Source organism: Neoarius graeffei, chromosome 22, assembly GCF_027579695.1.
Source record: "Neoarius graeffei isolate fNeoGra1 chromosome 22, fNeoGra1.pri, whole genome shotgun sequence".
Classification (NCBI taxonomy): domain Eukaryota; kingdom Metazoa; phylum Chordata; class Actinopteri; order Siluriformes; family Ariidae; genus Neoarius; species Neoarius graeffei.
Genome location: NC_083590.1, coordinates 28416599 through 28432296, shown reverse-complemented (window position 1 = coordinate 28432296; position 15698 = coordinate 28416599). Strand labels below are relative to the sequence as shown.

Below are 15698 nucleotides of genomic sequence, written 5' to 3'. Positions count from 1 at the left end.
GTCCTTATTTTTGAAAGAAAAGCACTGTTCTTTTCAATGAAGATCACTTTAAACTAATCAGAAATGCACTCTATACATTGCTAATGTGGTAAATGACTATTCTAGCTGCAAATGTCTGGTTTTTGGTGCAATATCTCCATAGGTGTATAGAGGCCCATTTCCAGCAACTCTCACTCCAGTGTTCTAATGGTACAATGTGTTTGCTCATTGCCTCAGAAGGCTAATGGATGATTAGAAAACCCTTGTACAATCATGTTAGCACAGCTGAAAACAGTTGAGCTCTTTAGAGAAGCTATAAAACTGACCTTCCTTTGAGCAGATTGAGTTTCTGGAGCATCACATTTGTGGGGTCGATTAAATGCTCAAAATGGCCAGAAAAATGTCTTGACTATATTTTCTATTCATTTTACAACTTTATGGTGGTAAATAAAAGTGTGACTTTTCATGGAAAACACAAAATTGTCTGGGTGACCCCAAACTTTTGAACGGTAGTGTATAATTGATGTATAAATTTAATAATTTTTTTTTTACCTTGAGATGCATTTTATATTGATTTGAAGAGTCAGGTGTTTAGAGACAGTTTCTGTCCAGTGGTTTACAAAAATTACACTGATTTGTAGATATTCACAAAATGCACGTACTTCCTGTTTTCCTTTCAGTCCAATCAGCCTGTGTTTCCTCCACCCCCGAGCCAGCAGCCTCCGCCTGTTTCCTCTGCTCCATCTGGCCCATCAGCGACGCCTCTGAACCCTCCTCATCCTCCCAGCGGCGGAGGGGAGACGCTGAGCCCGGAGCTGTTCACAGGCATCGTGCAGGGCGTGCTGTCCACCATGATGGGTTCTCTGGGAGCTGGTCAGGGTAACACTGAGAGCATTGCCCAATTCGTTCAGAGACTTTCTCAAACCAGCAATCTCTTCACTCCTGGAGCTGGAGATGCTGTGGGTGAGTGAGTGCTTGTAAAGTTTAGACATGCTTCTTGCTATTTGTTGTCTCCTAATATTATTAAGCAGAAGCATTTATCATGCTTGTTACACCATTATAACAAACGCTTTAATCATTCATGAGTCATTCTCTCTGCCTTTCTGACAGGTTTCTTCGGAGACTTGCTGTCTCTGGTGTGTCAGAGTTTCTCCATGGTGGATATGGTGGTGTTGCTGCATGGCAACCCTCAACCTCTGAGTCGTATCCAGCCTGAACTCGCTGCCTTCTTCAATGAGCACTATCTCAATGGACGAGAGCCTACTGATGCTAATATTTCTGTAAGACTACGATACGCCGTCTGCTCTGGTTGAACCATCTTTACAAACCCATTAGCAAGCTAGAATGATTATGCAGAGTCAAAACAGAGGGCATATTATTTTTACTTTCTAGTAAGGTAGTTGTATGTGAAAATTATCTGCAGTACTCTACAGATGCTTACTAACGTAGCAGTGTCTGTACGGATTAAAACATAACCTGTGTGCTGTACCAGGAAAATAATCAATGACAGTAGTGTGTTGTTTTTACAAGCGACCGTTATCAGTCTGAAATGTATTATTTTCTTCAAAGCCTTCAGGTCCTGCTATACCATAGTAATTTGCCAAAACGAGCATGACCCGCCGCACTCTTTATCCTTTTATTGTTCGGTTTCTAATGTTGTGGAACATTAGAAGCAAATTATTACTACAAGAGCTATAAACAGTCGTTCCTTGGGTTCTTTCCCACATAATTTCATTCTTAAACTGTCTAGAAATCCTTGAGCCATATGACACTAACATTTCTCTTTAGACCGCTGCTGAAGATCTCATTAATGGACTGGAGGAGTATATTGCTGAGAGCTTTGTAAGTCTGTATTTAAATCATACAAGCAAGATCTGTCATTTCGAAGCGTTTCACTTCAACAGGTGGCTGATGTTTTCTCTGGCTAATGTGATTCAGTCCACAGTCACAGTGCGAGACGGAGTTGACATCATCCAGACAAACATGTCCTTCCTCAGACAGCAGTTCACACGCATGGCAACGCACATACTCCGCTGTACAGGTACTCGCATCTATAACAAGTACAGTGCAATGATCTAAAACCCATGGTTCTCAAGTTTTTAATGATGATCTTGCGGTTGGCGTCATCATGATTAACCATATGTAGTGGAAGTTCATTATGTCTAACTATTAAAGCTATTTTAAGTTCGTTTCTTAAGACAAGGATTTTTTAAGATGTTACCTTGTTGACAGTTTCGGTGAGAATCTTCCGCCTTCTTCAAAACAGTCACCAGATGTCGAGTGGTGACGTGCCTTATCAGCTGATGTTGCGTTACGGAGGTGTGAACGTCCCGCCCAATTTGACAGGTAGTTCACGCCTCCTGCTGTCAGGTCGCTCCCCCAGGACTGCGCTCCAGGTGTGTGACGGCGCGTACGCTCCCTCATCCCGGTTCATCGTCCTCTGCACCCGCTTGCGTATCTCCACTGCCTCTAAAATCCAACGCTGGTATCTATTTTCTTCAGCGCGAATGACTCTGGCTTCTTCCCAATTCATTATATGATTATGTCGTTTGCAGTGGTCTGAAATGGCTGATTTTAGGTTTTCTTGGTTTTCTTTTTCGGATCTTGAGTCTTTTTGTTGTTTCTTTTTCACATTCTATTTGGTGTTCTTTCCTACGAGTATGGAAGCATCTGCCCGTTTCATCAATATAGACTCTATTACATGAATGGCAAGGGCAGATGCTTCCATACTCGTAGGAAAGAACACCAAATAGAATGTGAAAAAGAAACAACAGAAAGACTCACAAGATCCGAAAAAGCAAACCAAGAAAACCTAAAATCAGCCATTTCAGACCACTGCAAACGACATAATCATATAATGAATTGGGAAGAGGCCAGAGTCATTTGCGCTGAAGAAAATAGATACCAGCGTTGGATTTTAGAGGCAGTGGAGATACGCAAGCGGGTGCAGAGGACGATGAACCGGGATGAGGGAGCGTACGCGCCGTCACACACCTGGAGCGCCGTCCTGGGGGAGCGACCTGACAGCAGGAGGCGTGAACTATCAAATTGGGCGGGACGTTCACGCCTCCGTAATGCAACATCAGCTGATAAGGCACGTCACCACTCGACATCTGGTGACTGTTTTGAAGAAGGCGGAAGATTCTCGCCGAAACTGTCAACATCTTAAAAAATCCTTGTCTTAAGAAACGAACTTAAAATAGGTATCATGATTAACCATTTTTAAAGTTTTTGTACTTTATTATCCCCAATGGCCGAAAGGCCCAGAAGGGGATTATGTCGTGGCGACGTCCGTCTGTCTGTCCGTCCCTCCCTCCCTCGAAGGGTGCTCATCTTCTGAAATCAACTCCTCTCACAATTTTTGGAAGAATTTCACGAAATTTGGCAGGATTCTTTGTTATATGTCGGTAATACGCATATTGTAATTTTGTTAAATTTGCTCACATTTTATCAGAGTTACAGCCCTTGATTAACAAAATTATAACTTGACAATTTCATGAGTGTGTTTTCCTTCTGAAATCAACCCCTCTCATAATTTGTGGAAGAATTTCACGAAACTTGGTAAAAAGCTTTGTTATATGTCAGTAATACGCATATTGTTATTTTGTTCAATTCGGTCGCATTTTACCGGAGTTACAGCTCTTGATTAACAACCTTTTACTTTGACAATTTCATGAAGGTGTGCTCGGCTTCTGACGTCAACTCCTCTCGCAATTTTTGGACAAATTTCTCAAAGCTTGGTAAAAGGCCTTGTTGTACAACGATAATACGCATATTGCGATTTAATTTAGTTTGTGAAAATTTTCCCAGAGTTTTGATCCTTGATTAAATAACTTGTACTTTGACAGTTTCATGAGGGTGGACGTTCTTCTGAAATCAACTCCTCTCACAATTTGTGGAGGAATTTCACCAAACTTGGCAAAAGGCTTTGTTATATGATAGTTATACGCAGATTGAAATTTCGTTTTTAATTTGGGCAGATTTTACTAGAGTTTTGCCCTTGATTACCAAAGTACAAGTTTGTTAATAATTTCATCAAGGTGTGCTTGCTTTCTGAAATCAACTTCCCTCACAATTTTTATCCCCCACTGGCCAAAAGGCCTGAAGGGGGATGATGTTATGGCGATGTCCATTGGTCCCGGTAAGGGTACTCACCTTCTGAAATCAACTCTTCTCACAATTTTTGCAGGAATTCCTGAAACTTGACAGGATTCTTTGTTATATGTCGGTAATACGCGTATTGTAATTTCATTCAATTCAGTCACATTTTACCAGAGTTATGGCAGAGTTGCCAGCGGGGGAGATTGTGCTCTTGGAGCACTCTTGTATATGTAGTTATTATTTGGTTATGCTCATTACCCCTGTTGCTGGATCATGTGAATTGATTGGCTTTAGTATAAATTGCAATAACTTAAGAACAAGTATAAATACTGTTTAAGGTGCATTAGGTAAGACTAGTCTTTTTTTTTTTTTTAGATCAAGATTAAATGTCTAACAGTTATGTAGATAGGCTTGACATTTTGTTTGTTTATTTAAATTCCTTGAGCCTACCCACGTTATAGTATAGTAATATAAATACTGTTAAAGGTGCATTAGGTAAGATGAGTCTCTTTTTTTTTTTAAATCAAGATTAGGTCTCTAACAGTTATGTAGGCAGGTATTTATTTATTTAAATTCCTTGAGCCTACCTCCATCCCACGTTCACAAATCTCAAGGACAGGCGGCCCATCCAAGCACAAATAAGCATTCTAGACCAAAAGTCCATTTTCCAAACAGGTTTTCTCAGCCACTTCCTACACTTGTGCTGAGGCCAGAATTTTTTTTTTATCATATTCTAAATACCATCCAGATTATTTGGACAACTAAGAAGTAAACAGAAGTGACCATTGCACCTTTAATAGGATAGACAATATTTTGTATCTACATTTTAACTTGGAAGTATTAAGTGTGGCGGCACGGTGGTGTAGTGGTTAGCACTGTTGCCTCACAGCAAGAAGGTCCGGGTTCGAGCCCCGTGGCCGGCGAGGGCCTTTCTGCGCGGAGTTTGCATGTTCTCCCCGTGTCCGCATGGGTTTCCTCCAGGTGCTCCGGTTTGCCCCACAGTCCAAAGACATGCAGGTTAGGTTAACTGGTGACTCTAAATTGACCGTAGGTGTGAATGTGATTGTGAATGGTTGTCTGTGTCTATGTGTCAGCCCTGTGATGACCTGGCGACTTGTCCAGGGTGTACCCCGCCTTTCGCCCGTAGTCAGCTGGGATAGGCTCCAGCTTGCCTGCGACCCTGTAGAACAGGATAAAGCGGCTAGAGATGATGAGATGAGTAAGTGTCTAAGGCAGCTGGGCCATAGAAGGTTCACGCTGCACGCTGCATGCTGCACGCTACATGTTCACGTGAAGAACCGGACCCTGGGCCATTAAACTTCATGCTTGGATGTTCACGTGTTGCGTCTGTTCTACTTTGACCGAGTAACCAACAATATGGACTCTTCGGATGACGACGATTGCCTCATTCTGCTTTTACTGAGACAGAGGAAGAGAAAAAGGAACAGAATTTGGAGCCGAGAACACTTCCTTCTGAGAGAAACCCGTGGTGAATTTCACCGAACATTCTATAATCTGCTTGACAATCCCGATGAAGAACTATTTTTCAATTATACCATTCAATTATATTTTTTCTTTAGTTTTCCCCTGAAAGCATAGAGTTACCTCCCTAGACCCGTTCTGATTGGCTGGCGTGGCGGTGACCGCATGCATTGACTGGAATTTCCATCTTCACGCCTAGAAAAAAGTGTGCATGTTCATTTCACGCTTCACGCGTGAAGTGTGCAGCGTGCAACGTGAACGCCGTTCTATGGCCCAGAGCAAGTCATGCTACGTTTGTCCACTTTTCTTTACACGCGTGTAGCGTGTAGTGTGCAGCATGCAGCGTGCAGCGTGAACCTTCTATGGCCCAGCTGCCTAATGAATGCCTAATTTCTCTTTCCAGATCACATGTTTGGTCCTCGCTTGCTGTTTCTGTGCACTCAGGGTCTGTTTGAGTGTCTGGCTCTCAACCTGTACTGTCTAAGAGGAGAGCAGAGGGCCCTTACAGCAGTCATCAACCATCGCATTGTTAGTTCACGCTCACATTCCTTATCTATAGACAAATGATCAATTATAAACAAAATGCTCAGTAAGCATTAGCAGTCCGCTTGGTTAATTTCCCTGAAATGGGTGTGTGTGTGTGTGTGTGTGTGTGTGTGTATATATGTATACAGAGAAGGATGTCTGCAGAAGTAAATCCCAGTCTAGTGAACTGGCTGACCAGTATGATGTCCATGAGGCTGCATGTGATTCTGGACCATAACCCGGTTACAGAGGACCAAATCCAGCATTACGTTCTCTACACACAGGTCAGGTTCTCATAAATACAAGCTTCAGAACTCAAACGCGTGTTTGTGCTTTATAATTACATGGTTCTGAATAGACTGTGTTTCTGTTCAGCCTGAGTCCGAGTCGAATACGGAGGCAGTCCAGCAGACGCAGAGCCAGAACGTGGAGGTAAGAGCATACGGGATGTGAGTTGGAGATCTCATTTGATTTAGTTGTCCGATTTGTGATCACACCAGTAGACTAATGCAAAAAAAAAAAAGCTGTTTTAATAACAGAGGTGTGTCTTTCCAGATGTCTCCAGCACCTGCAACTACTGCTGAGGAGGCCATGGCACCTTCAGGAGAGAGAACTGACTCCAGGCAGCCAACTCCAGATCTCATGTCGCTTCACAGGCCATCAGTGAACACCCAGGAATCTTCTGGAATGGCAGCTAATGGGAGGGAGGAGTCAGGAGCAGAGGCGGAGCCATGGGCAGCAGCCGTGCCACCTGTAAGACAGACTGGTTTTTTTTTTTTTTGGCAGCTTACATGTGAAATCCGTACATGAGATGATCGTAAATCACTAAGTACTGAATGAAAGGTAAATAGGTAAATCACTAAGTACTGAATAAAAGGTAAATAGGTAAATCACTAAGTACTGAATAAAAGGTGAATACTGAGTAAAAGGTGTGTGTGTGTGTGCGCCAGGAGTGGGTGCCCATCATTAGGCATGACATGCTGTCTCAAAGGAAGATAAAAGCTCAGCCTCCGCTGTCTGATGCTTACCTTCAGGGAATGCCGGCCAAGAGGAGGAAGGTAGAGGCTCGTTTTTATATATATAATATATACACATCACATGCTTTATTTTTACATTTAGCAGCCTTCAAATATATAATATAGAAGCAGGATATATATATATATATATATATATATATATATATATATATATATATATATATACACACACACACACACACACACACACACACACACACACACACACACACATAGTGTTGGGCAAGTTACTTCAAAACTGTTTTGCATTATTTATTACTTGTTACTGTCATTTTAAAGTAATTAGTTACATTACAATATTACTGTATTTTTAAAATGTAAGGCATTACACTACTATTGCATTACTTTTAAGTTACTCTCACCAAAATAACTGGAAGTATGGATTTGGCAATTTAAATGTAGCTCAAGATGCTCAATTAGCTCATCACACATCCAGTGGAAGGTGATGTGGTATCTGACTGAGCTCGGCTTATGGTTAAAAACACTAGAATATAATAGCCACAGTGATGGCTCATGGCACAATGCAAGGAACAATCATCGCAAGAACAGACAAAAGGTGAAAATCTGGCAAATTGTGATAGAAATACTGTAACTTTAGGCCTATTCATATTAACATTACAATACAGTTCAATTAATGTCTAAAGATATGACAGAATACAAAATTAGCATTTCTATGCCTTTATTGTTTTCAAGTTTACAGCATTAAGCATAGTTTATGCTTCATAAAAAAAAGATTAGCCCTAAGGGATATGACTCCATTTCAGAAATTTAACAAAAATGAACATATGGCAAATCGTAGCCTACAATAAAACTGGCCTGAAAAAACCACAAGCCTTTTAAATCACAGCTAGACAATGACTATTAGCTATATGAGGCTACCCAGTCACATTTCGAAAAACAGAATTAGAAATAACAAATCAAAGTGCTTTTAATGATGTTGAAGTGCTTAGGCCTATTAGCTCTCGAAGGAAAGGCAGCTCAATCACTTTAGTCTGACTTCCGACCAGAAAAAAAAAAACTGTTATACAGAATCGGAAACACTTTAATTGCCAGGTGTGTGGACACACACGAGGAATTTGACTCCGGTTCACTTAGCTCTCATAGTACAAAACAGATAAAAAAGCATAGACACCAAACAAACAAGCAAACAACAAAATAGGTGCATAGTGCAAAGTAATCCAGGTAAGTCAAGTATGGAATAGTTAAATAAATATAAAGTATACAGTGTGCACAGAATGACGGTATAAGCGTTCAGATATTTTACAAGTGATATTACTGATATATGAATCTGGATTTTAGCTGTTCATCACAGACACAGCCTGAGGGAAGAAACTGTTCGTGTCTGGTTGTTTTTGCATACAGAGATCTATATCGCCTCCCTGAGGGGAGAAGATTAAACAGATTGTGACCAGGATGTGATGGGTCTGCAGAGATGTTACCTGCCCGTTTCCTGACTCTGGACAAGTATAAGTCTTGGATGGAGGGCAGGTTGACACCAGTAATTTTCTCTGCAGACCTTATTGTCCGTTGCAGTCTGCTGTTCTCCTGTTTGGTGATTGATCCAAACCAAACAGTGATGGAAGAGCAAAGAACAGACTGAATGATGGTGGAGTAGAATTGTCAGCAGCTTCTTAGGCAGGTTGAGCTTCCTGAGCTGGCGCAGAAAGTACAACCTCTGCTGGGCCTTTGATGGTAGTGATGGTGTTTGTCTCCCACTTCAAGTCCTGAGAGATTGTGGAACCCAGAAACCCTGAAGCTTTCAACGGCAGTCACAGCGTTGATGGTGATGGGCAGCAGAGTGGGGGGGCTCCTCCTGAAGTCCACTGTCATCTCCACAGTTTTGAGCGTGTTCAGCTCCAGATTGTTCTGACCACACCACCAGACCAGCCGTTCAACCTCCCGTCTGTATGCAGACTCGTCACCGTCCCGGATGAGGCCGATGACCATTGTATCGTCTGCAAATTTCAGGAGTTTAACAGACGGGTCTCTTGAGGTGCAGTAGTTGGTATAAAGGGAGAAGAGCAGTAGGGAGAGCACACACCCCTGGGGGGCGCCAGTGCTGACAGTCCGAGTGCTGGATGTGATGCTCCCCATCCTCACCTGCTGCTTTCTGTCAGTCAGGAAATTTATAATCCACTGACAGGTGGAGGAGGGCACAGTGAGCTGGGTGAGCTTGGTGTGGAGGATGTCTGGAACGATGGTGTTGAACGCCGAACTGAAGTCCACGAACAGGATCCTGGCGTACATCCCTGCAGAGTCAAGGTGTTGCAGGACGTAGTGCAGTCCCATATTGATTGCATCATCCGCTGACCTGTTTGCCCGGTAGGCAAACTGCAGGGGGTCCAGCAGGGAGTCTGTGATGTCCTTCAGGTGTGACAACATCAGTCTCTCGAAGGACTTCATGACTACAGATGTGAGGGCTACAGGCCTGTAGTCATTCAGTCCTGTGATGGTGGTTTTGTTGGGAACCGGGATTATTGTGGAGCATTTGAAGCATGAGGGGACTTCACACAGCTCCAGGGATCTATTGAAGATCTGGGTGAAGATGGGGGCCAGCTGATCAGCACAGACCTTCAGATAGGAGGGTGACACACTGTCTGGGCCGGGTGCCTTCCTGATCTTCTGTCTGCGAAAAAGCTGACAAACATCCTCTTCATAGATCTTGAGTGCTGGTGTGGGGTCAGAGGCGAGAGGAGGCAGAATAGCAGGGGGTGTGAATGGGTCTTTAATGTCTGAGGGGGGGAGAGGTGTGAATTTGTCGAATACAGGACAAAAATGTAAACAAACTGTCAGCATATCTTCAACAACATACTCCGCCACAAGTGTCCTAACCTCCTGAGGCTGAAGGAGCATCTCAGAGCGGCAGAATGTTAATTTTGGCTGCTTTGTGATTTTATCGCCACTCTCATCCTCCGCTTGCTTCCTTGCTAACTTCATGTTACTACGGCACCTCTGTAAATGCTTAGTTAAATTATTGGTGCTATTTCGGGAAGTGGACAGTTCTTTAGGTTTAGCACACAAAGTGCATTTGACTACGATGTTCTTCACATCCTTATTTTTCACAAACTTAGTAATGGGCGTATGCCCATCTGGAGAACGTGCTATCCGACGTTAGATCAGCTGCAGGTTCACTCCTCTCTCTCTTCTGTCTGACTAGCCTAAAGGAAAAGGAAGCGAAACATTTTGCACGGACGTTTCATCTCTGCTGATCTCGCGGTGATTTTGGCGAATTTGTATGAAGGAAAAAAAAAAAAAGCCCACCACTTCATTCCAGGTTAAAAATGCATTGTAACGCGCGTTACTGACATTTGTACCGAGTAAAATATTACCAAATTTTTTTCTGTAATGCCTTACATTACCGCAAAAAGCAATGCATTACAGTAATTCATTACTTTTGTAACGCGTTACTCCCAGCTGTGTGTGTGTGTGTGTGTGTGTGTGTGTAATAATATATAACATTTTTTTCCCCCTTATATTACCTGTAGCCAGATCAAAGAGTGCACTAATGACGACAAATTCTGTACGTTTTGTTTTATAGAGCTCTCAAATACAGCGTATAACAGAAGCAGAAGAGGTTTTAGACTCATACTGGTCTGTGTTGTGTCTGATAGACTGCTCAGGGTGAGGGACCACACATTTCGCTCTCGGAGGCCGTGAGCGTCGCTGCCCGAGCAGTAGGAGCACGGCCCATCACTACTCCAGACAACCTGCAGGGGGAGCTGGACACACCAGAACTGCAGGACGCTTACACACAACAGGTGACAAAATTAATGACGAGTTTTATATCTGCTTTGCTTGGCTGCATACGTTTAGCGACACACAGGTGGATCATTCGTGAGCTCCAGCACCCAGGACAAGCAGATTGGATGTTCGGGATATTAGTTTTCTATTCCTAGTTGTTCAGCGGACAAGTAGGTTTAATTCAGTTGTTATTAATTAATTAGATGGTAGGCTTTTTAAGAAAGTGGTGACAAGCATCTTTTTTTCTATCCATTAATCAGAGAAAGAGAAATCCATCCATTATCCATAACCGCTTAAAGCAGATACGCAGAGCCTTTATTTTTAAATAAATTTCTGAGTGGATAGTATCTCCATCCTTGACTCTTGTATGGCTGCATAAATGGGAACAAAAAATGTTTTTTTGAGAGTTAAAATCGACCGCAGTGTTGGCATTCGAGCTGCCCCGCTGAGCCAGCCAGCCCTGAGTGCGTGACGTCCCTGCGGTAACCGATATATAAATAGCGTTACCGACTTGCTCAACTAAGACTGATTTGACTTCATTGATTGTGGGTTGACGCTCATTAAAACAGGATGGGTGTTATAACTTACATGTACATGCATGCATTTTCACTGATAAAACGTAAAAGGCTCATTAAATAATCAGATGAACTGAGACAATCACATTCTGAAGCAAATTAAATAATCTTATACCGGTAATTTAAACACACAATACAAGTTACGTGTATTAATCTAAATGCAGGTAAACAACGTGTGGTGTTTTTGTTGTTTTGTATCCAAATGAGAGTCGGAGCGTAACCCGTCTGTGTTCTCGCTTCTTGAAGGCCGATCTTGTGGCCGATTGTTTTGAAACAATCTGACTTTCAGTTGTTCATTCAGTTCTCCGTTCATTCGCTTCTTCCATGTAAGGGCGAGATGGCAGCAATATCCAGATTAGAAATAAGACGGCTGCTCCACTCTTTCACTTTTCTTCATACTGTGCATTCCGCTATTACTGCTCGGCTCAAGCACTTACTAAAACCCGGGATGGAACGGGACGTCACCAGTTTTAGCAACAACTGCAGGGAGGCCACTGCCCGAGCGATACTGTATGTCACTTCCTGTTCCATCCCGGGTTTTAGCAACAACCCTCGGCTCACTCCGGGAAAACTGGTGCAACTGAACTTTCCTTTTAAAAAAAATACTTTCCTTTGCTTGTAGTTTTCTTTTCCTTTAATTATTAGTACTGCACCCTCTTTCAATACGGGCTTATAGCCAACGCTCCTCAACAGGTCAGAGGTCTCGTACGAGTCTTCAGTAAAATGTGCAGAGCGGAGGAGAGACCACTTCATAGCCGCCCAATGTGCCCATGAACTTCTCGCAAAACGCGTCCAAATCTTTGCAGTTTGAACATTCTTGGGCCATGAATGCAACGTAAATCCACCTTCTGTCGTGTTGCTGCACCGGCCAAAAACACATCTCCGTGGCATGGTGATAAATTAGCTCAAAATGGAGGATCGGAGTTGCAGTCAGCTCTGTGTTTCAGTGTAGCGGAAATGGCGGTGAGACCGATAGACTTCCTGCTGTGACGTTACGGACGTCAAGGTCATTCACTCAGACCGCTACCTATATAAATCACTTTAATCGTAAAAATTACTATATTAGATTTATTGTTAACGCTTAAAACTATTCCTGTGCCATTCTTGAGGTCTCAAGGCATTTATAAACGAAAGTGAGGCCATGGCTCTGCGTATATGCTTTAACCTGTGCAGGGTCACGGGCAAGCTGGAGCCTATCCCAGCTGACTATGGGTGAGAGGCGGGGTACACCCTGGACAAGTTGCCAGATTATCACAAGGCTGATACACAGACAAACAACTATTCACATTCAATTTAGAGCCACTAATTAACCTAACCTGCATGTCTTTGGACTGTGGGGGAAACCCACGCAGACATGAGGAGAGCATGCAAACTCCACACAGAGAGGCTCCCGTCGACCACTGGGCTCGAACCCAGAACTTTCTTGCTGTGAGGCGACAGTGCTAACCACTACACCACCAGAAAGAGAAACATCCTGATAGTTTCTTTGTGAGCTTTTTTTTTTTAAGCTTGGTGTGTGTGAGATTATGGTTGAATGTAACATCATGTAGTTGGTTTATATTGTATGTTTTACGGTTAAGCAACTCATGATCTATTCAGCTCCTGTGGCACTACACAACAACCAAGGATGCATTCTGGTCATTGGTGCATGTAATTTTACTAGGTAAATAATTTAACTTTTACAGATGGACAATTTCTTTTAAACAAATAGTGCTCACAGTGACAACCCTGACCACAGTACAAACATCATTTTACTAAAATGATGTCAAGCTGTTTTTGTTCGGTACTAGTTGGTATTAATGTGTTCTCTAGCTAAGCTGATTTCTGGGAATCCAAAACAGGGAAAGCAGACTTTGACTACATTCAGACTGCACCCTGAAACGACCCGTATGCGTTTTTTTTTTTTCCCCATATGCGACCTGTATCCGATTTGTTATTGACAATCTGAACGACACAGATCCGATTTTTTCACATGCGACCCAGGCCGCTTGGATATGTGGTCCTAAATCCGATGCATATCCGTTATTTTCACATGCGACTGCAGTCTGACCGGACAGGTCACATTCATGCGACCTACACGTCATCAACAAGAGACAAACGTCACTATTCTGCGTTGGCTAATCCCGCCTCTTTGGTGGAAAACGACAACATTTGTACAGTTTTCAGAATTTAAATAGACTTTTATAGAATTGATCAAGCTAATGGTGGATTTGGTAGGGACCTGGATGTTGATCTGTTAGCCTGATTAAATAAAACAGTTTCTATAACTGATTTATAACTTAAACCATCCTGTATTATAAGATTGTTCTGGAAATTTCCAGTAATTTGACACCTTCGATCTCATTAGTCTGCTGTTAATCAGATTATTGTGTGAGTTCCGCCGCCGCCACAAAAACCACATCGCCAGGTCTCGCCTCATCTCCATAGCAAACTGCACTGGTGTTTATACACCTTGAGCCAGCGCTGAGAGAAGTTGCAGAATTCAGCTGGCTATAAACAATCTAAATAAATATTTATAAAAATGTAGAAAGTTTATTAATATGATGAAATAAATATGTGCAAATTATTAAGCCTGAATTAAGAGTTTGGTAATACAGCGGCCGTATCCCAAATGACTGCCTACTGAAGCTCGAGTGCACTGTATAGAGTTTAAAAATCCATTACTTCCTAGTAACATGTAGTGCACTTATAAATTAGAGAGACATTTAGGAGTCAACCCTCGTTACCAGGCTACACGTTTTCATTTCAGTTCAGAAACAAAAACACACACGAGACCTCACACTTTAACACTAACCAGATAATTAAACGAACAAACCAAAAAAAGAAATCATTAAACATGAGTGCTCTTTTTTTTTTTTACGTATTATGTAGATGTGCTTATTACGTGTCAATTTGCGCATGCGGGACACTTTTGGGTCGTTTTCCGTTCATATTGGAGATCGCATACAAGTCTTATATAATTGGTAATGTGAACGGCCTAACAAAAAAATCGGATTTCACAACAAATCGGATATGGGTCGTTTCAGGTTGCAGTCTGAACGTAGTGTTAGACACGCTTGCTATGCTCAAAGACATTTGATTCATCTCCTGCTGAGTGGAGTTTTGATGGACAGTGAGAAAGCACAGGAGTTGAAAATTGTGTATATTTAAATCAGTCTGACTGAAGTTTTGTATTCACAAGTAGTTCTCCGTTTGTTTTTCTTCATCTCTCTCAGATTAAGAGTGACCTAAAGAAAAGAGTTAACGAAGACCCAGACTACAATTCTCAGCGTTTCCCAAACACGCACAAGGCTTTCTCTGAAGACTCTTGATCTCATTGTTCGTTTTTTTTTTTGCACAATTATTCCAAGTTCAGACGAATTAATCACCATAGCCAGGAAATAGAGGAGCTGGATTCTTCTGTGAAAGGAGCTGATGCTTATCTTCACTCGGTGTGCAATAGCCATTGATGGCTGTTTATTGTTAACACATCTCCATGTTCTCTCTTCTTAATGGATTTCTTCTGTATGTCCACTTGCAATTTCACTGCACCGAAACCTTGTAATCAACATTGGCGGACGTGACAGCTGGGGTAAAATTTGTCTTGCTTTGCGACGGCTATGATTCAGAAAAGCTCAAATTTATACACGATAGCATGCACTGCACTGCGGCACCAATAAGACAAGAGCTTCACAAGAAGAAGACATAATCAAATACATGTAGAGGTCACAGAAACACCCAGCACTGGAACTCAGATGAACTTGTTACACCAGGTTTTCTTTGTAATGTAAAATAGATGAATGTTGTAATGATTTGTTTTAGTAGTTGCAATAATAGCAGCTATCATATACCATGTATACATGAAGTGTGCTTAAAAAATAAAAAACCCACGTTCTGGCTTGATCACCTAAGTAGGTCTATGTGTAATTTTCAATATAAACACATTAGGCTGTTAAATCTGTTCACTCAGATGTGTATTTAGTGATAGCAGAGCAGTCATGTGTAATTAGCTTTTACCACTCTGTCTTCATGCTTTACTCGGCCTCGAGCCAGTCGATTTCCTAACCGGAGATGCATACTGACTGTATATGTGCTTGTTGGGCTGAAAAACAAATCTCAAACTTGTAAGAGAATCAATGTTTTAAAACCGATATTTTGTGTCAGAGTTGTCATGATGTAATAAAATCCATCTTTAATTTTACTATGTATTGTTCTTGGAAAAAATTTTTTTTTTTTAAATCCCTCGAGGGGGATTATATCATGGCGATATCTATCCATC

The 15698-nt window shown here is 42.0% G+C and overlaps 1 protein-coding gene across 6 annotated transcripts in view; it reads left to right on the top strand.

Annotated features, from left to right (window-relative positions):
- The window catches only part of bag6l (BCL2 associated athanogene 6, like), a 34558-nt gene extending 18938 nt beyond the window's left edge, over nucleotides 1-15620 (top strand). For 3 of the 6 annotated variants that reach the window (XM_060904715.1, XM_060904713.1, XM_060904714.1), the window contains 11 exons: nucleotides 660-942; nucleotides 1090-1259; nucleotides 1768-1821; nucleotides 1918-2020; nucleotides 5966-6090; nucleotides 6237-6371; nucleotides 6463-6519; nucleotides 6643-6840; nucleotides 7038-7145; nucleotides 10736-10882; nucleotides 14656-15620. In XM_060904715.1, the coding sequence (XP_060760698.1) occupies nucleotides 660-942; nucleotides 1090-1259; nucleotides 1768-1821; nucleotides 1918-2020; nucleotides 5966-6090; nucleotides 6237-6371; nucleotides 6463-6519; nucleotides 6643-6840; nucleotides 7038-7145; nucleotides 10736-10882; nucleotides 14656-14751 (1476 nt within the window). In that variant the 3' untranslated portion in view covers nucleotides 14752-15620. The other 3 variants (XM_060904717.1, XM_060904716.1, XM_060904718.1) reach the window with 3 other exon arrangements.
- Nucleotides 15621-15698: the final 78 nt, after the last annotated feature.